This window comes from Quercus robur, chromosome 4 (genome assembly GCF_932294415.1).
Source record: "Quercus robur chromosome 4, dhQueRobu3.1, whole genome shotgun sequence".
NCBI classification, from domain to species: domain Eukaryota; kingdom Viridiplantae; phylum Streptophyta; class Magnoliopsida; order Fagales; family Fagaceae; genus Quercus; species Quercus robur.
This window is the reverse complement of record NC_065537.1, coordinates 84,415,795-84,438,115: the sequence shown is the minus strand read 5'-3', so window position 1 is coordinate 84,438,115 and position 22,321 is coordinate 84,415,795. Positions and strand designations below refer to the sequence as shown.

The 22,321-nt window shown below is 31.9% G+C and overlaps 1 protein-coding gene and 1 long non-coding RNA gene across 2 annotated transcripts; both read right to left on the bottom strand.

The window, feature by feature from the left end:
- Positions 1 to 348: 348 nt before the first annotated feature.
- On the bottom strand, positions 349 to 3,200 carry LOC126724100 (uncharacterized). The gene is made up of 2 exons (XR_007654615.1): positions 3,019 to 3,200; positions 349 to 1,132 (listed from the first exon to the last, which is right to left on the bottom strand). It is a non-coding gene; the product is annotated as an uncharacterized LOC126724100 (long non-coding RNA).
- Positions 3,201 to 13,589: 10,389 nt separating this feature from the next.
- Positions 13,590 to 18,546, bottom strand: LOC126724089 (O-fucosyltransferase 20). The gene is made up of 6 exons (XM_050428283.1): positions 17,646 to 18,546; positions 16,736 to 16,901; positions 16,041 to 16,130; positions 15,417 to 15,700; positions 15,012 to 15,270; positions 13,590 to 14,244 (listed from the first exon to the last, which is right to left on the bottom strand). The coding sequence occupies exons 1-6, from the start codon at positions 18,317 to 18,319 to the stop codon at positions 14,011 to 14,013; spliced, it is 1,707 nt and encodes a 568-aa protein (XP_050284240.1). The 5' UTR covers positions 18,320 to 18,546; the 3' UTR covers positions 13,590 to 14,010.
- Positions 18,547 to 22,321: the final 3,775 nt, after the last annotated feature.

The window sequence follows — 22,321 nt, the reverse complement described above, 5'->3', positions numbered from 1 at the left end:
TGTAAATTCCAAATGCTTATTAAGCCTGCATGGTTTCAATATAGAAATCCAAATGTTCAAAGGTTCTACACATTCATTTGGTCACATTTTTAACCCATGGTACTAACAAAAACAGAAAATACAAGACATAGAATTTCATAAATTTAAAAGATCATAAAAATAATACATATAGAATTTCATAGACTTGATAGTGTGTTATCCTTCGGATATACATATAGGTTGAAAGATAGACACATTTTTAACTTCAACCAACATTTATTGTGATTTGTGACAACATAATAACTACCACCTGCCATTTGTCAATATTTATCTATAAGCTGATTTGGCAGAAAATACAAAACAATAATATTAGTTAGAATGCCACAAAGATGTAACATTTTCCTTCATATTTACCCAAGAAGACCATATCAAAAGGTAATATCATAAATGTTTCTACAACAAAAAGCAATAATCGAAGAAAATGTTCCTTCCACAGCACTTCAAAACCTTTGTGCACATAAGTAATCATAAGCTAGAGGAGCCTGTAGCTTCCAATTCAGAAGAAAGGTGGAAGAGTTTCAAAATCAGACTCAACAATTTCTATAGATTCAAAATAAAAAACATATAGCTTCACTCCTAACTCCTAGCAAGTTCACAAATAATATCACAATAAGCATGATGTCTATTTCCTAATAATGAAGACTTTATAGTTATCAATCAAATACAATTAGATCATGGTAATTATGGTAAGAAGTGTTTTCGTAATAGTACTATTTGGTGTTTGGGCTGAAACACACAACAGTTGTTTAGGCAGTGTCTGTTGGTGGTTGTTTCCGACAGTTTCTTTCATACTTGAAGTACATTGATTCAAGTTTCTATTAATAACTTAATATGTTAGATATGCCACAGAAACATGTCTTAACATCCATGAAACACAGTGACTTTTCTCATCTTCTGTTAAATATAATGCTTTTCTAACATAAATCATGCATGCCAATAATACCAACCTGTTGATACTATTTTAGCTAAAAGGACTTGAGTTTCATTATAATACATTATGACGGAAATTTTCTACCAAGAATTTAGGAACATACCTATTCTGCAATGAATTGTCTAGGCCTTCATTTCCTTTGCCTTTGAATTCAAAAAATACCTGATAGACATCAATGTAAATGAGGCTCTAGAAACTGAGTTCCTATACACCATGACACCACAGGGGGAAAAAAAAAAAAGAAGTTTTGGGTTTCATTTACGGTATGCTGGCTAATCAAGTATAATTATCTAAAATCCATAAAACATGGCAGGTTTAAATAAATGAACTGTAAAAAATAAAAACATTTGAAAGCTGAGTAAACAGAACTCAAGTTTAACAATTTAAAATTTCTATTTCATCTAGAATATAAGTAGTCAATAATATGGAACATGGGTGGTTATAATGAAGGCCATTCATATTATAGCAGCATACTGAATTCCCAAAATTGAGCATATATATACTTGGACAATAAAAATGAAATTAAGCATTATATTAATGAACTAATTTATGGGGAAAAAAACATAAAATTTCATATCCAATCATTTTGACAGGGAACCAACTTATTTAGAATTAGTTCCTTAAAAATCAAAACACCAAAACACTGGTAGGGGAAAATAATGGAGACCATAAACCATATATAAAAACTCAAAAATCAACAGTTCCAGTGCATGAATTTATAATCATAAGCTTAACCACAAACACTGAAAAACTAAAATGCTAGAGACCACAAATCAAATACACAATAATGCTTGAAATTGAAATTAGCAATTACAGAACCCTCAATATTATAAACTAAAATCTCTCAAAACCCAACACAATGTTGTCACTTAGCTAGACTGAATTGTAAGACCACAAAAACACAAATAAGCCAAATTTATTACAAAGCATAGCCTAAAATTTAAGAAAATAAAATAAAATAAAAAGAACTCTAACAATCTATTTTGCTACTGGGGAAAGGTGGGTAAAAGTTAATGAAATCATAACAATTTTACAGGTCAATTGAACTTAGAATAAAAACTAATTGAATCCAACCATTTTTTTTTAGAAGAAAAAAAATTGACTAAAGTATACAAAACATTCATACAACCAAAATCAGCACATGTATATGCAAAATTAACCGAGCATGCTAATCAATACTAATCCAATTACAAATCAACCAAATTTAGTTCATACTATGCAAGTTATGCATCTGTTAGACAGAAAATAACATAAGAAAGGCAGAATTTTTTAATAATAAACAGATTTTGCAAATTAACAAAACAAAACTCACAAACATAATAATAAATAATGCTAAATACATTCATAACTGATTGTGCATGATGTGTGGAGAGCAAGACTTCATCTTTTTCTAATTGTCTTTCTCTGAATTAGAAGGTGAAATCCAAAATCAAAATTACCCAAATATGCAAATTCGATTCCCATCCAAAATTCCCCAAACAAAACTATTCCTAATCAAAAAACCTAAATCATAACCGACTGAACCATAATACCCACATGTAAATCATAATTAATGCCTAAATTTCAAAAATAAAAAACAGAACATAACTCTGTCTCTACCTTTCAACAACAACCATCATATAAGGATTGAAAATAAAAGAAAGAAGGAAGAAAAGGGGAAAAAATATGAATTAAAATTCAGAGAATGAAATTGAAACGCTTGATGTTTTAAAGTCACAACGTTTCCAAAATTTTATTTTGTTAAGATTAGAAACGGAAGTAAAAAATTAAATTAGAAACGGAAGTACAAAATTAAATTAGAAACGGAAGTACAAAATTAAGATCAATTTTTTTAGTGATTTCTGTAATCCAAAAAAAAAAAAAAAACAAAAAACAAAAAACAAAAGAAAATATCGGAAAATTTAGAAAACAAACATTTTGATGGAGAACCCAAGAACCCGAAACAAAAAGGAATCAAAACCAAAATCAAATCTAAACCTATCCAACAAAAAAACTCAATATAAAGTAATATTTCATATCGAAATCTAAAAAAATTGAGAAAAATGTACCGGAGGCAGTTCGACGATCTGATGGTGGCCGATAGATAACCTAACGGTGTTGATGCCCATAAATTTTTCTTTCTCTATGCATGTGCTTGCAGTTGTGGTGCTCTAGTCTGGCGATTGACAGCTTATGAACACAGTTTCCTCTCTCCGTATCCTGCGTTTTTTTTTAGGAGTATTGCAAGCCTTTAAACTGTATTTTAACCGGTTATTTTTCCTTTTATACTGAGATGCTATCAAATGGTGTGTTAACCTAACGAAACAATATAATATATCTTTTTTTAATTGCAAGCGTGGCAGACTTGAAAGCCAAAACATTGTACCGTGCGAGTGTTTTATTTAAAAACTGTGTACGTGTCAGTATTTTAAGGGGTCTTTTTTCCTATTTGTCAATATCTCCTTAAATGTAGGAGCCTACTTTCTCTCAGCTTCTGCTATTATATATATATAGATATAGATATAGATATAGACTAGTCGTAGATCCACGCGATACGTGAAAATATATAATTACTTTGAGATGCGGTGTAATGTATAATTTACTCTCTAAATTTTATTGTAGATAATTTGTTCCCCTAAAAATTAAAAAATTTCTAAAAATAATTTTTGACTCTCTATTTTTACAAATATATAATTTTCTTATTTTGTGGGGTTTTTGATTGATATTATTCTTTTTTGAAGTGATCCATATTCTTCTAACTATTATTATTATGCATTATATTATTTTCCTACTTTCTTTGGGTACAACTAACAATTTTAAATTTTAAATTTCTTATTCTCTTAAGAAGATTATCATGATAATCAAAATTTATCATATAATTACAATTGATATTACTCAAACAATTGATAGATATATTTAAATATATAGCCATGTAGATTGTGTTTTGATATGAACTCAAATTATCAATTCCAAAATAAAGATTAAATCAAACAAATATCAAACCAAAGCTATAAGGGGGAGAGATATGATTTGTGCAGGGGAACTCAAAAACACCACCTAAATAACCCAATGTAGAGATATTAAAAAACATAAAAATTCAACAACTTAAAAGTTAAAATGAGAGAGAGAGAGAGAGAGAGAGAGAGAGAGAGAGAGAGAGAGAGAGAGAGAGAGAGAGAATGATGGTTCGAATGGACCAAATGGACAGAATAGATTGAGAGAGCATGATGGTTTGAATGGACCAAATAGACAGAATAGACCTAAGTGGACCGAAATGGGCCAAATTAAACCGAATAGACCAAATTGGATTGAATGGACCGAATGCCAACTTGAGTTTTTTTTTTCAAAAATAGTGCTCCAACAAACCATCATTGCTCCCAAAAGGCGTCACTTCTGGTTTTCAAAGGGCTTAAATTCAATAAATTTGTCAAAAAACTGCAATCTTTCGATGAAGGAATTGGTTGCAGTGTAATCATGTGGAAGCCTTCTGCATGAAATCACAAGTTGGTATGACTATGTCAATCACTGCACCGAAAAAATGGCATAATTAAATTTTTAGAATTACCACCGGGCCTGTTGGCCCAAGTGGTACCTAGTCATGCTAGTGACTTTCAACTCAAGGTTCTATCCCTTGCATAAACACTTACCCAGCAGAAAAGAAAAAAAAAAAAAAAAAAAATAGAATTTAGAATATCTCCGTTATTACCTTCCTACAACAATAATGGCCTGTAAGATGGACTTTCGTTTGTCTTTGATATTCCTCCAAAACTGGAAAAGTCCTTTTCCTTTTAGAAGATATTCGAAAAAAAGGAAATGATTTGTATCATTAGTGAGTGACGTGACTTGGTGTGATATTAAGCAAGTTTGATTTGATGTAATGAATTTAATTCTAATTTTGATTGGGCAAAAATATATTGACCTCTTGCAAATTAGGAAAATTCTAGTGCCACAACTCTATGCACAACTTTGTGCACAACTCGCCACGTGGCCGAGTTGTACATAGAGTTGTGGCACCAGAACTATTCTGCAAATTAATTAATTATTTAATTTAACTAATTAAGTCAATTTAGCATGTAAAGCGTGGTAATACAAACAAATCACCAAATAACTAAAGGCAGCGGGTTTTAAATTTGACACGGGTGATTTGTTTACGAATGGGGAAAACCATCAAGACAAAATCTCACCGGGTGATTTTAAGATCACCACTACCAAGAATTCACTATTATCAATCACAAGCGGTTACAATTATAAGGAATCTTATTAAACCCTTTGGCCTATCTCGAAATATCAACTTACAGTTGAACGTTTACCTCAATACCCAATTGGACTTGTATTGTAGCGGCAATCTTTCCCTTTGGCGCGAATCCTAGTACGTAACTAACCAATGTGCACGGATTCCAGTATGTGACTAACTCCACAGCAACCCTTTGATTATTGTAGTTGATTTGCAGCACCTTCACATATAAACACCAATAAGATTTTCAATGTTGGTGCAAGAGACTTTGCTTGGTTATAGAACCCAAAGACGTACAAGAAACACAGCAAGAATTCTTTTTTCTGTAGGAGGAGGTTAGGGTTTCAAAAAGAAAACTTTATGAAACTCTCTAGGGTTAGGTTTTTCTTTTTTCACCTCTTTTAAATAGGAGCTTAATGGGCTCTCCTATTTTAAATAGGTTTACACAAACCTTGGGCTTTCCTAGTCCAATAAGAATTATACAAACCCATAAACTAATAGCCTTTGTAGAATAAAACATTTCTAGCTATATTCTGAATCCTATAGTCGACAGATTCAATATGTATCGAGCTTCTGTCGAGCTTCCACTTTAAATCTTGATGGAAGTCCTTTCTATCGAGATTGCTATCAAGCTTTAATAAACAGCTTTAAAAAACAGCTTTTTCTTCACTTGTTTCTGGGTCAGATCTTCATGACTTTAACACTTGACTTGAACACTTGTTTCTTGAAGTACTAAACTCATCCTAGATCTATCGAATTACAAGTAAAGTGCATTTTGTTAAAAGATTAGTCAATTACATAAAATATGTCCCTAACAAATTTCAATATATTTTTATATATTAAGATGATTTAGAAAATAGTTATCACTATCTAAATTGTTAAAAATACCCTAATCTAATTAGATAGTTTCTATTCCTAAAAAATAAAAATGAGAGAAGCTGTTTTAGAATGAGATAGCCACTGCAATACTACTAATCAATCTCATTCATAGCATTGGGTGACAGTAGTGGCCCTGTTTGGTACACCCACTCAAATACATGTTTTCAGTTTTTAAACAACATTATACGTATTTTCACATACTTTTTTACTTACACGTATTTCCACACATGTTTTCAGTTTTTAAGTGCATATACCAAACACCCAATTTTCCACATAGCTAATGAAATCAATAATCAATATACTCATAAAAGAGAGAAGCTCGCCTACATGATTGGGAAGGTGTTGGAACGAACCATCTTTTGAGTTGTACAAATCAACTGGTTTTCTATAGCCATTATTTTTTGAAAAGAATAGGAATCTTCAAAAGTGTTTTTATTATGCATTTCTTGCGGATATGTAATCCTTACCAATTCCTTTCAAGACTCTTCCATACCATATTCTTTCAAGACTCTCCAATTCCATATTCTTTGATCGAAAAACCAACCCTATTAGCATTGTGTTTTCTTCACGAACGTGATAAATTTCACGGAAACTTAAAGTCATCTAATATTTTGATAGACTCGAATGGATCAATTAAAATCTCTGAATTTGGTATCTCAAATTCAAGTTCTAAGTATGTAAAAGGCAAAGACTTAGTGCCGTATTGGATTGCACCAGAATGTGATCCACCAGAATTTAATAACGACAAAGCTATGACAGATGATATATGGAATTTTGGAATTTGCACATTAGAATTATTCCATGGTGATCCTCCTCTAACTTCCCTCCCTAAGTCAGAGGCTTTGCTAGAACAAAATAAAGAAAGGATTGGGTTACCAGATGGGTATGAAAATTATATTACGAATCTGAAAAGATTGTCTGACGAATTCTGTGGAATAGTAATGAATTGCTTGAGAAGAGAACCTATACTTTGGTAAATCTATACTTTTGAATTTCCTTTGCATTTAAAATTTTTTAGCTATAAATTTTTATCAATAACAAAGTCTCAATTATATGCGAGGGTTTATAATCAGATTTCAGTGTCTATTTCAAATGGTTTAGGCTACAAGGAATGAAATCCTATTCCACAATGTTATCTAGTATAGCATTTCTTTTGTGGAGTTAATTTAGTTTGTCAAATTCGATTTTACTATATTATTAACAGGTTCCATTTATCAAAAATAAGAAAATAATAATAACGAGTTCTAATTCTACTACTTTGTTTTGGTTGTTAAATGCAGAATATTGAGACTAATGGGTAGACTAGAGCAAGTTGTGATAGGGCTTCTCAATTTCAACCTTCTCAAACACATACTGAGCCAACTCATTAGTAAATTTATACTTTTAAGTTTCTTTTGCCTTTAAAATTCTGAATTTTATATTTGATCTTATTGTCACACCAAGCTTTTATAGGGCAAGGAAGTGTCACTTGAGCTTGATCTATGAAAAAATGGATCAACAGATAGTACCTTACTAACATTTTGAGCTTATGATGACATTGTGTGTGGGCTTGTATAGCTATGAATTTTTGTCAGTAATGAATTCTCAATTATATGTGAGGGTTTTTAATCATATTTCAATGTTTATTTTGGATACTTTAAACCACAAAAATGAGTAAAATCCATCCTACATTGTAATCTAATATTTCTTTTGTAGAGTTCATTTAGTTTGTCAAATTCAATTTCACTAGATTAGAGATAACGAGTTCCATTTAATAATAATAATAATAATAATAATAACTAACGAGGTCTAATTCTGCTACCTTCTTTTTGGTTGTTAAATGCAGAATGTTGGGACTAACGATATGGTTGGTAGGGTTCCTCGGTCTCAACCTATTCAAACACTCATTGAGTCAACCCAAGTAAATGTGCGTTCTAGTGCTAGTGGACTGTTAAATGAGGATACTCAGTCTCAAGGCTTTCAACCATCCACCAAGTCAACTTAGTTAAATTTATACTTGCGAGTTTCTATTACACTTAAATTTTGAACTTTATATTTGAACTCATTTTCACAACAAGCTCTTACAATTCAAGGAAGCTTTATTTGAGCTTGGTCTATACAAAATGGACCAATAGAGAGCACCTTACTAACATTTTGATCTTATGATCATCGTGTGTGTGAGTTTGTATAGCTATGAATTCTTATCAATAACAAAGTCTCAATAATATATGAGCATTTATCGTCAGAATTTGAGGTCTATTTTGAATGCTTGAAACACAAGAAAGAATTAAATCCTATTTAACAATGTATTCTAAAATTTGTTTTGTGGGGTTCATTTAGCTTGTCAAATTCTGTTTCACTTATCAAAATAGTAATAATAAATAAATAACATGTTCTAATTCTTCTAAAACTCATTATTATTATCTTCTTATTTTTGATAAATGGAATTTGTTAATAATATAGTGAAATCGAATTTGACAAACTAAATTAACTCCACAAAAGAAATGTTATATTAGATAACATTGTAGAATAGGATTTCACTCCTTGTGGTCTAAACCATTTGAAATAGACACTGAAATCTGATTATAAACCCTCGCATATAATTGAGACTTTGTTACTGATAAAAATTCATAGCTAAAAAATTTTAAATGCAAAGGAAATTCAAAAGTATAGGTTTACCAAAGTGTAGGTTATGTTCTCAAGCAACGCATCACTATTCCACGGAATTCGTCAAATAATCTTTTCAAATTCATAATATAATTCTCATATCCATATGGTAACCCAATCCTTTCTTTATTTTGTTCTAGCAAAGGCTCTGACTTAGGGAGGGAAGTTAGAAGAGGACCAGCATGAAATAATTCTAATGTGCAAATTACAAAATTCCATATATCATCCACCTTAGCTTTGTCATTATTACATTCTGGTGGATCACGTTCTAGTGCAATCCAATATGGCACTGAGTCTTTGCCTTTTACATACTTTAACTTGAGTTCGAGGTACCAAAGTCAGAGATTTTGATTTATCCACTCAAGTCTGCAAAATATTAGATGACTTCAAGTTTCTGTAAAATTTATCACGTTTGTGAAGAAAAGACAATGCCTGTTAGAGTTGCTTTCAAAATAATGGCTGATCGAGAAACCAACTCTAATAGCATTGTCTTTTCTTTACGAACGTGATACATTTCACGGAAACTTGAAGCCATCTAATATTTTGATAGACTCGAATGGATCAGTTAAAATCTCTGACTTTGGTACCTCGAACTCAAGTTGAAGTATGTGAAAGGCAAAGACTCAGTGCCATATTGGATTGCACTAGAACGTGATCCACCAGAATGTAATAACGACAAAGCTAAGGTGGATGATATATGGAATTTTGGAATTTGCGCATTAGAATTATTCCATGCTAGTCCTCCTCTAACTTCCCTCCCTAAGTCAGAGCCATTGCTAGAACAAAATAAAGAAAAGATTGGGTTACCAGATGGGTATGAGGATTATATTATGAATCCGAAAAGATTGTTTGACGAATTCCATGGAATAGTGATGAGTTGCTTAAGAACATAACGTAGACTTTGGTAAACCTATACTTTTGAATTTCCTTTGCATTTAAAATTTTTTAGCTATGAATTTGTATCAGTAACAAAGTCTCAATTATATGTGAGGGTTTATAATTAGATTTCAGTGTCTATTTTAAATGGTTTAAAACACAAGGAATGAAATCCTATTCTACAATGTTATCTAATATAACATTTATTTTGTGGAGTTAATTTAGTTTGTCAAATTCGATTTCACTATATTATTAACAGGTTCCATTTATCAAAAATAAGAAAATAATAATAACGAGTTCTAAGATGGGTATGAGAATTATATTATGAATACGAAAATATTGTTTGACGAATTCCGTGGAATAGTGATGAGTTGCTTGAGAATAGAACCTATACTTTGGTAAACCTATACTTTGGTAAACCTATAATTTTGAATTTTCTTTGCATTTAAAATTTTTTAGCTATGAATTTTTATTAGTAACAAAGTCTCAATTATATGCGAGGGTTTATAATCAGATTTCAGTGTTTATTTCAAATGGTTTAAACCACAAAGAGTGAAATCCTATTCTACAATGTTATCTAATATAACATTTCTTTTGTGGAGTTAATTTAGTTTGTCAAATTTGATTTCACTATATTATTAATAGGTTCCATTCATCAAAAATAAGAAAATAATAATAATAAGTTCTAATTCTACTACCTTTTTTTTGGTTGTTAAATGCAAAATATTGAGACTAATGGGCAGACTAGAGCAAGTTGTGACAGAGCTTCTCAATTTCAACCTTCTCAAACACATACTGAGCCAACTCATCAAGTAAATTTTTACTTTTGAGTTTCTTTTGCGTTTAAATTTCTGAACTTTATATTAGACCTCATTGTCACACCAAGCTCTTACATGGCAAGGAAGTGTCACTTGAGCTTGGTCTACGAAAAAATTAATCAACAGATAATACCTTACTAACATTTTGAGTTTATGATGATTGTGTGTGTGGGGGCTTGTATAGCTATGAATTTTTATCAGTAACGAAATCTCAATTATATGTAAAGGTTTTTAATCATATTTCAATGTCTATTTTGAATACTTTAAACCACAAAAATGAGTAAAATCCTATCCTACAATGTAATCTAATATTTCTTTTGTAGGGTTGATTTAGTTTGTCAAATTCAGTTTCGCTGGATTACATATAACGAGTTCCATTTAATAATAATAATAATAAATAAAGAAGTCTAATTCTGCTACCTTCTTTTTGGTTGTTAAATGCAGAATGTTGAGACTAAGGATATGGTTGGTAGGGTTCCTCAATCTCAACCTATTCAAACACTAATTGAGTCAACCCAAGTAAATGTGGATTCTAGTGCTAGTGGATTGTTAAATGAGGATGGACTGTTAAATGAGGATACTCAGTCTCAAGGCTTTCAACCATCTCAATCATCCACCAAGTCAACTTAGGTAAATCTATACCCAAAATCAAGAAAGGGGGACATGAGAATAAAGTTGTCACTATTGGTTAAAATGTACCAAGAATCAACTTTGAGGTGCATTTTGATGAACTGGGGATTGAAGATTAAAAGACTACATGACTTGCATACACATCTTAATTGAGATGGGACTTTAGGTAGTATCAAGAGCATTGGTGATAATATCACAAAGAAGCTTTGGTGTTGACATCTCATATACTAATTCAAGCTCCATGGAGTACTAGTTAAAACAGGTTAAGAATTTATATATATATATATAAAACTAAAGTGTAGTATTTATTATTGATACGTTCCCGTTGAACCACATCAACGATCACATCATCCACTTATTTCTTACATTTTATCTCTTCTTTTTAATTATTATTCTTCTTATTAATTTATCACCTTACAATTACAAAATTACAATTCCTACATTTCCCCTACTTTTACCTAGGGTTGTCAATGTTCAACCTAATCTGCAAACATGACACGAATCTGACACTGGTTTTTACGGGTTAAGGTTGGGTATTAGCAAGTTTGAGTCATAAACGGATTGACCTGAAAGCAATACAATAAGAAATTGGTCATAAAAGAGTCAACACACATGACCTGCAACCGCAATAAACACGTTTGACACGCCAATTTATTTGTGTCAACATAAAATAACCCATTTAACACAATCCGTTTAACTTGTATAACAAACAAATATTCATTTTATTTTAGATTTTTCAAATACCTTTTATATCCAACCTATATTTTAAACTTAAAATGAAAAGTGAGTAATTACAAAAAAAAACTTACAAGTATAATTAGAAATTGAAACTTTACAAATTTTACGTACCCTAATATAATTGGAAATTGAACAATATTATTTTGAATATGGGTTGAATACTTGAAGTGTATGATGGATGTTATATTTATTATTAAGCATGTTGAAATAAGTTGTGTCACATTCTTGTTAACCCAGCACAACCTGTTTATTAGGTGTGTCAACTGTCAAGTGGGTTGGGTTAGGTCAACTCGCCTAATTAACAGGTCAGGTTAGGGTTGAAAGATCATGATATGATTATTAAATAGGTTGGGTTATGGTTGAGCCATTTAGTTGAATACTCCTACCTCGACAAGACACGCTAACTCGAATTGACACTCCTACTTTAGTTTTACCTTTTTATCTCCTCACTATTCTATACCTTAACCTTACAATTCCTTCATCCCATTACTCCTTCTATTTTAACTCATCTTCTCCCTATGTTTTTTACTATAAATATTTGCTTTTCTCTCTTCCATTCTATCTATATTTTTCCCACAAAATAGGTGAATACTCTCTCTTTCTTTCTTTTGGTGAATTTTTAATTCTTTGTTGCACATCTAATTTAGGATGATGAATTTTTTTTGTTAAACTCTACTTTGGGTTGATGCATTTGGTTATATTTTAATTTGTTATCTTTTTAATTTTATTTTTTTACACTTCTCCTCTCTCAGTCAAGTGTCTTTTTTTTTTCATTTTTTTTTTTTTCATTTCACATATCTGAATGACACTCACATAATGAGCTTTAATATATTTGGGACATGACCTTAAGTTATTAAAGGGGTAATATTTTAGATCTCTTGGACTTTAATTAAATAAAATATTCATTATTTCATTTAAATTCATGTATGTTTAATATTATATGAAAAATAAATACTTAATCATATATACAAAGATAAATTATAAAATATTTAATAATTAATATACGTATCTTCGCCATACCGTGTCCTACTTTTTCAAAAATTATCGTATTACGATTCCATATCCGTACCCGTATTGTGCCCGTATCCGTGCACGTTCTTCCTAGATCCCAACAGACCAAATGTCGAACCACAAGTGATATTGGCAAAAGAACTGATGGCAAAGGGAACCTTTCAATATTAAAGGAGATAAAAGAGAAAACTTCCATACTTTCTGGTAGATTGAAACTAAAGTGTCTGGAAAAAGTGCAAAGTCCACCCCTTCCCTCTCTTTTTACTCCTGAAAGGTCTCAGGAATCAAATAGAGAATAGTTAGGAGCACTCATGTGACAATATCCTTCTGTTTTTACCTTCCCATATATTATTCCCCCTTCAATGGATATTCTTGATTTTGCTTTCCACCCATTTCAAAAAATATCTGGCTGTAGATTTGTGTCCACCTCATCTTTATACTATAGAGATCCAGACTATGCTGAGGTGCACAAAAAACAAATCATCATGACAAACTGGCTTAGGTGACCACAAAATGGAAAATGAGTAATGCCTGGGAAACAAAAAGTTTTACTATCTTTTTCACACTTGGACAAATTATGATTGAAAAAACATTACTTTCACATAGTTTACCATTTATGCCATTTCAAAAACACAAATCACAAAGTTGTAAAATTTGTTTTGCTTCTAGACTTATTGAACAAAATTAATGACAGCCAGAACCTAACTATGCTTTTGCTGGTGTTGTATTATATAAGCATTGTAAAAGGACAATCAGAGCTATTCTTAACTTATAGAAATGCATTTGCTGAAGAACTACAAATAGAAACTTGCAAAGATAGATGTAATAAATTATTATTAGAAGTGCTTGTATGGCTATTTATACAGATTTACACGTATGGATCTATAATACATAGATATAATACAAAGAATGAAATGTTATATATCCTAAAAGAACTCTTCCTGTAAAGAATCAAAAAATGATACGGTATCATATACTGTTTTTGTCATACTTGGCCATGTATCTTGCCTCAAAATCTCAATGCAGGAATCATTGTGAGTGTAGTTGCCAACTGTGCCAACTTAAGTTTTTCTTCAAATATAGCGCTCCAACAAACCATTGTTGCCCCAAAAGGCGTCACAGCTGGTTTTCAGAGGGCTCAAATTCAATAGATTTTCCAAAAAGTTTTGATCTTTCGATGAAGGGATTGGTTGCAGTGTAATCATGTGGAAGCATTCTGCATGAAATCACTAGTTGGTATGAGTATGTGAATCATTGCACATACACTCAGGGACAGGATACTTCGTAACATCCCTTCCCGCTTTATTAGTCCTGAGCTCTGGCTGCCCTAAGGATTCATTGTGTAATTCCTTTATGATGCTGTTGAATTCTGCTTCTGGTAAAGAAGAGTTCAAAAAGTAAGTGGGCATCTGTCTTTTGTTTGGGGTTATATGCTTCTTGTGTCCTGCAAAGGCCCGGTGTCCCTGTATAATATAAACAGCAAATTTCAGTCTCCATAAATGGAAGCATAAAACTAATATTTGAGGTTCTAAATTTATAGATTTAAGATCATTAATGATCCATTAGGCTGCTTAAAATATTGACAAATAGAAAATAAATTTTGGATTTTTTTAAGATTTCAAATTCAGGAAAACTTTCCTCCCACCTGCTCTGAAGGCACAGGCAGTATATAGGTTCACATAGAGTCATAGACACATTCATGATTGAACAAAAACTAAAATTAGGTAACCAGTGAGGTACTAAAACAGTAACACGTACAATAATGGTTTTTTTTTTTTTTGGCTCACACTATGATTAGCTTTTTACTAAAACCCCTTTTTCTTTGGACAAATAACTCAAACCATACATCCTATTTTCTCCAAAAAAATTATCCATTGGGTGGGAAAGAAAAGAAAATGACAAGCACCTTTCAATGTTGTAATTTCAGATTGTAGAAACTTTTATTGCCTAATTTTTAGTCTTTCTCAAGGAAATTGAAGTACAAGAGCTTAAAAGTTTGCTTAATTTTACTTTCCAAACTCAAATGTCTCAAGGACTTCACTGTCTTCACAGTAATTACAGTTTTCCCTCATTACATGTGTTATATGATTAACCTTTGGCTGATATTATTTGATAAGGCCAGATCAATATGGAAAGTAGTCTTGTGATTTCTCATGCAAGAAATTTATATGTTCTACAAAATTGATACAAATAATGCAGTATATACTAGGGAAAATGGTGATGGTGATACCTGGATGGCATGGCCCATGTTCCCTCCATGAGATGGCATGAAAACATCACTGTTCTCTGAGACTATATAATCAATGGCAGCCATAAGAGATGCCCGATTTGCAAATGGTTCTAGTTCACCAGGCAAGGCAAGGTCTTCCTTATTATAAAAATAAGGAAACTCTTGGGTTAATGGTAGCAAGGCTTCTTTCCCACCCAATGGCTGCCCTCCAGCCCAGTATATCCTTGCATTTTTTGGGGCTCCAAGAGCTTTAAGCAGCCTAAAACATTAAATGACAAAACAAAAAGAATTTCAGCCTATTAAAGAATTGTCAATTATAGAAAAAGGTAACCAGTTCAGCATATTGCAGTATTGCACTAGTGAAGGTTAAAAGTACAGGAGCACATATTAGACTTAGATTCTTACCTGGTTACCTCCAAGGCATTCAAGGGGCAGAGACCTGCAAGCTTCCGCTCATGGTAGGTCATTTTTGATTTTGCAGTTAGGAGCTCTGGACGTTGTTTCCTTTCATTGTTCACTATCTCATCGTACTCATGGCTCAAACCAGGAAGGCAACCAGTTCTAACCCATACATCTTTCTCCATCCTTAAATGAAGAGCAAGGTAGGGTCCCTTGCTTCGCATCCTCTCTGCGAGCTTGTTACCAAGTTCCAAAATTGGTGGGGCAAACCTCAATGCATGAAAAGCAACCTGAAGTCAAACAAAGGAGGCAAAGGAATCAGCTAAATACAGAACCTTGGCTAAATCAAAAGGGCAAAGGTGGACTGAAATTCAGCCAAGTATTGATTAGCACAGCTGCACAGGTACAAATTTGAAATTTGAGAATATATGGATAGAAACAGATACAATGTGCTATCAGTATGATTTAAGTAGGGACGTTTGAAAATAAGCAAATCCTTTTACAATCTTACATGATCCTATTAGGTTTATTACTTTATGAATATGTGAGTGCTTTCAAACATAATGTGAGGAAAAGATATACATACAGCTTCTAGGATAGTAGGATATGAGAAAATGAGACTGTAAATACCTTGCATTTAAGCTTCTGCAGATCAGAAGGAAGATCCTTAGTAAGCCTTGAATCCAAGCTACGTAACAGCAGAACCCCTTCTCTGTTAAACTGCAGAGGCCAACAGAAACTGCATTAGATAATCCTTTGGCCAATTAGCATCCACAAAAAGACTGCTCTTCACCATATACAACTGAACAATTTCTATCTGAGAGAGAGAGAGTCATTAACAGAAAATGAAAACAGTTTTCTTTTTGAACATCCGCAAAACTAATATTGATCAGAATATTGAGACGATCAGTTAAACTAGTAAGCAACACAACTCATTTTGAAGGTCCATCCAACATGGCAACAACTAAAATAGTTTACAACAAAAGCACAGAATTGAAGCAAATAAATTGATGGCGTTTAAAGTGATTAATGCCATTATAATTGTCATAATATTTCCAGATCATTGCAGTTATAACTAACTGTTGACATCTTTTTCAGAAGGGAGTAATAAGATTCTTCTCTAACTGCCATAAGACATACTTTCATAGCTATGATACACAGTAAAGGCCAAAGGCCCCCAACTAATTCACCATGTCTAGAAGCAGCCAATTCTCTGTCTTACCTCCATCTTTCTTTTTGTTTACTAAATCAGATTTATAAGTAAAAAGCAATCAAGAGGAGCTAGCACAATTACTCAAAAGCATATATACAGAACTTGGTCATACCCGTCTGAGATAATGTCCACGGATCCATTGTGGTGTGGCATGAGGTAGAGGACTACTCTCGACCGGCTTTGTCATCAGATGTGTTGATGGCAATGCCGATAAAATTCGCACATCATCAGCAAGAACTCTCTTGAAGTGCTCCAAATCAAATATATCAGAAAATTCACTGCACCCACCAAATAAAAACATGGAAAAAAAAAAATATTAATCCAAACAACATCATAGAAACGTTCACAAATTAGGAAAGCAACTTAATTTACTTCAATCATGATAGAAAAATGACTGCTTGCTAAATTTAAAATAATACAAAAACCAGAATAATTAATCCAATCCACGAGATAAAAAAATTCGCAAATAAGGAAAGGAACTTAATAAACTTCATCCGTAATAGTAAAATGACTACTTGCTAAAGTTAAAATAAACACACAGAAACCGAAATTCTAATCTAAACCCGAGCATTAAAACATTCACTAACAAGGAAAGGAACTTAACAAACTTCAACTATGATACAAAAATGGTTGCTTGCTAATTTTAAGACGAAAACACAGAAACCAGAATATATAATCCAAATCACAACATACGAACATTCACAAATAAGGAAAGAAACCTAATCAACTCCTACCACGATAGAAAAATGGCTGCTTGATAAATTTAATTAAACTGGACATAAACCCTTCAATTAGGCAAGCTTACCAATGCTATAGTAAGAATGTACTACAATACACATAATGTTAAACCATGTGACAGACCCTGTTGAGGATCCAAAATTTTGGGAGCAAAAGTTTTGATTGTTGTTGTATAGTGTGAAACCAGTATTTGCTAGAGTGAATCAAGGTAATATACAACAACTTCAAAAAAGGCAATTTTTTTTTTCACAAGCAAAATATGTGAAATAGTAGTATCATTTTACCTTTCATCACCCCAAATGATATTGACTTGCAAGATGGGAACAACCAAAGCAGCCCCAAGAATCCTAGCAATGACCACAGCATCCACTATCTGATTCCTCTGCTGATTCATCCCACCAGAAACCACCACCATTAGATACTTTGACCTGTCCTTCACAAGCCCCTCACTTGCTCTTCTATAATCCCTGCTGAACACCAAGCAAGGCTTGTACCCCAACCCATCTGGCTGCTTCCAAAACTCACTCTCACTGTCTGGACCAATACCCACCTCAGATTTTGCAGACCTATTTGAAATCAACGGCTGAGATTCACTAATACCATTCAAAATCTCAACTTTCTCAACATTTCCTCCAGATGCAACAGCCAGCTCAGGCTTTGAATACCCATTTGATTTTAAGTCCTTTGCTTCATTTGTAGCACATGGATATGGATGAAATGGGATCACAGGGTCTAGATTGTAGCCCAGCTTCAACATGCCAATGAAGCCAAAGAGAAAGAGAAGGAAAAACCATAGCCTTGGGCTTTTGTAGCTGAAGAACCTCAAGTGTTGCTTGGAGGACTTCTTGGGTGAGAGAAGGAGGGATTGAAGAGAAGTGGCTGACAAAGAGTTGATTATCTGTGATGGGACTGAAATGTAAGAGACCTTCCTGTTGCTGCTGCACTTTGACTTTGCCATTATAGAATGAGAGAGCAACAAAGACTCTTTCTTTTTCTTCTGGTTCAACTTGTTCTTTCAAAAATACTCTGTTTTTGCTTGCTGGGTTTTGCTTCCTCTCTGAGTTTTTAGAGATAGAGAGAGAGAGAGAGAGTTATGAAGAGAGAGAGAGAGACGGCGGGAACGACAGAGATAAACACACTGAATCCATACGCGTTTTTGGAGACTATAATGCGTGTGTTTTGGACACCTCTGTCTCTGTGGGCTTAAATTTAAAGAAGTTGATTATGTCCAAGTGGAATTACTTTTTCTTTTTTTAAAATTTTATTATTTAATCCTAAATAGTTGTTTTGTTTTGTTGTTTTTCACATGAACTAGATTGTGTTTATGTTTAAATGACAGTTAAAACCCTTTGCCTTTTCCATTTATGATTTAAATGAAAGTTAAAAACTTAAATTAAGCAGTAAATAAACTTTTCCCGACTTAAAGGGGTGATGAATAGAATGCCCATTGATTGTAAAGAAAAAGTATATTATATAACTGCTACATGCAACAAATTTCTCACAACGTGCCATCTTTGCAAGTTGTAAAACATGTTATATCTTTAGTCTCATTATAAAATTATTAGTGAATAAAGTTTTGTTCTAAAATATATTATGTGATTAGGTTAACCAAGTAGATAAAGGTTTTCTTCAACCTTAAGTAATTTCTTCTAACTTAATACATGAAGATTTAAATAACTATTTAAAATAATTTTAACCAATTGGAATAATAAATACTATTAGACTGTAAATGAGTTATGGGATTAAAAGCATACATGAATAATCACTTAAATCATCTTTTTTCTGCAAGTCAGAGTATAGGAAATTTATTTTAAATTAACTATGTGATTAAAAATAAATGTAAATAATCAGGTCAAGGATTGAGTAAAAGCACATGTTGGATTGAGTAAACTTTATATATTTTGAGGAAACTTCTTCTTAGGAGGTTAATTACTATTGTCCGTGTGTAATCAAGACTCAAGAGACATTAAAAAGTCTTTGCTTATGGGGTCCATTGGCGGCCAAAGTTGACATGTGTGAATTGGATTTTACTGCTTTAGTCTAATACAAGTTCTATTGATTTAGTATATAATTCTTGCATCGATTCTAATTAAAAAAAATAAAGTATGATTCTTGTATCAAAGAAGGTAAAAGCAGATGAGAATTGACCTTTTTTGTATATTGGGTTGATTTATTTGTGACTCTTCAAATAACAGCACAAAAAACATGGAATTCAAAACAAACCAAATTCAGGTTTCTCTGTTTTTTTCTTTGGCATTTTTGTTGCCTTGACCCAACAAAGGTTGAATCATTTTCATTGTAGGCCACTATTGTTTTCTTTCAAAGGCATGTTGAGAATTACAAATTGACAAAATCCTTGGAGTAATTGATACTACAAAGTTTCCCCTGAAAATTAAAAAAAAAAAATTGTTTCAACCTTAAAATACAAGCAATAATTTCTCAATACTTTTATAATTTATAGACAATCATTGGAGTGATTCATGCTGTGGAATATGGATCACTTTCATATTATGAGAATGTTCACTTTAGAACATTTCTTTTTTCCTTTAAACTAATTTAGTTTCAAAGTATGCTTATGTGTGTATATAAATCATTTTCAGATTCCAAACTTATTTCACTTGAAAGCATCAAGAGGACCCACTATGGAAAACTAAAGAGTAGGTGCTTTGTTATTGTCATCTGCTGGTGGAGCATTATTTTATAATAAAAAGTGGGATGTTTATGTGGCTTTCAATATTATGACCTTCTTAAGAATATTATTACACCACACAAATATATAGAGATAAATCCCCCATGAAATTTAAATAAATTAATAAAAATAAGGAGAGAGAGAGAGAGAACTTGAGAAATTAAGGGGTCAACAGCTTGTTATCTATAATATATTATAAACAACATATTTCGACAATATAAACTTTAAAACGACTATATTTTAATTATTTAATCATGTATTACTTATTCAAACGTATATATAAGAAATTTAATAAGATTAATAAGAAAAATATTCATTCGATAAGAAGAAAAAAAAAATTGTTTTCTAAAAGTTTGACACTTAAAAAAAAAAAAAAAAGTTTGGTTGCAAGTTGCAACCCTAAAAGAATAGTAAAATATTGGGAGAATATTTGCAATTTTGGTCCATTAGATGCATTTTTATTTTTAGTTGACTCAAGAAAAAAAAAAATACAAGAGAAACATAATAAAAATTACAATATTTTGTTTTTGAAGCAATCTCAACACAATTAGTCTGAGACACTACCTCCTCTTTTCACCTTGTAAGTGTGCATGCTTGGCCAATTTTATCCTACATTACAAATTTATATCTATATTTAGCATAAAATCCACATTTTTTATTTCACACAATCATAGCTGTGTATATTTATTTGGTTATGTAGTTAGAGACTTAGAATGTAAATTTACACAATTTTATATGAGCTGATATAGGTGATTTTTGGTTTTGAACATGTAAAATTTATCCCTTAAACTATTATAAATTGACCGACGCAAGTATTTTTACATTTTAACTAAAGAAATCACCTTATTTATATTCTAATAAGGATTCTCTCTCTTTTTATCAATGTGGGACTTCAAATTTAACTAGCACACTAACTCTTCATTTTTTTCATTAAATTTTTAACTTATTATTTATTAATATATTAAAATAACAAATTTAATATTAAAATACTTCAATAAATATCTTTTGTGATGTTTTGTGCATTACGTTCAAAATCACTTTGCTTTTCTCTCTATTTACCCCAAAAAAAAAAAAAAAAAAGTAAAGTATAATGGAAGGCTAATATGGTCCAACAAAATTGGAATTTGAAATGCAAAAAGGAAAGAAGAGAGAGGTAGTGGGAAGACTATATAATGTGTCATAGACACCTCGAGAATGAGGAGTGTCGTGTTTTGTGTGGTACAACACAGCAAGCAGAGTACAGCTGCCCCAATATATACATTTAACCAAAAAATTTAGCAGAAAAGGTTATCACATGTGATGCTTGCTGCCGCCATTGCAGATTGCTCTGCCCTCCTCACTCTTCTCATCTCTTAAAAAATATATATATATAGTCTCACAAATTTTTTTATTATAATTATGATGGGACATGGTACAATTAGTGAAGAAAAAACTGTACATGAAATGTGTAAATGAAGGATAATTACTTACTATTTATTATATCAAAGTCGTGACAAAAATATTATGAAATAATTTGTGCACCTAGAACTACTTGATTTTATAAGTTGTAAAGCCTTAGAGCCTGGTGTCTCTAAAAGTTATCTCAATAATTGTTTCGATGCTTTGTTGCTACAATTATGATGTGATAAAGTGTAATTAGTTAAAAAAAAAAAATGAATTCATGCATAAATAATAACTAATTATTTAAAGTCTGTCACATCAGAACTGTAACAACAACATTGTAAAATAATTTGGGAACTTAATGTACTTAGTTTTATAGGTTATATAGCCCTACAGCCTGGTGTCCCTTAAATTCATTGCAATAATTGTTTCAAATGCACTATCCTCACTGCGCTCTTCCTTCAATAATTCCTTAGAATACAGCCCTTAAATAGACTGCCAGCTGGCTTCCACTGCACACTAAGCCAAGAGTACTTGTTCCACGTTGGAAGATATGACTTATCATGGCCTGGCCAGATGGGCCTATTGGTACACTTCCCTATCCTTTTTGCGCCTTTTATACTTTGTTTGTGGGGACCTTCAAGCTTCATAGTCCGAGGTAGACATGGAATTGGAAGTGTAAACCATTGGCTATGCATGAATAGCCATTTATCGACAAGATATACTACATTACTTTTGTGTTAAGGTTTTTTTTTTTTTTTTTTTGGTCATAATTTTTTATGCAATTCATTATGAGTTTTGATTGAAAAAAAAAAAAAATGATTTGAGTTTATTTTAAAATGGTTGTTTATCATTCACTATCAAGACTAAAAGGAAGACCCACATAAAATT

Bases quoted from the DNA above. Each gene is read 5' to 3' on its own strand.
- LOC126724089 (XM_050428283.1), bottom strand. From the start codon at position 18,319: ATGGCAAAGTCAAAGTGCAGCAGCAACAGGAAGGTCTCTTACATTTCA. The intron at 15,271-15,416 runs GTAAGAATCTAA...TTAATGTTTTAG, and splicing joins AATGCCTTGGAGGTAACCAG to GCTGCTTAAAGCTCTTGGAG. The intron at 14,245-15,011 runs GTATCACCATCA...TATATTATACAG, and splicing joins ACATGGGCCATGCCATCCAG to GGACACCGGGCCTTTGCAGG.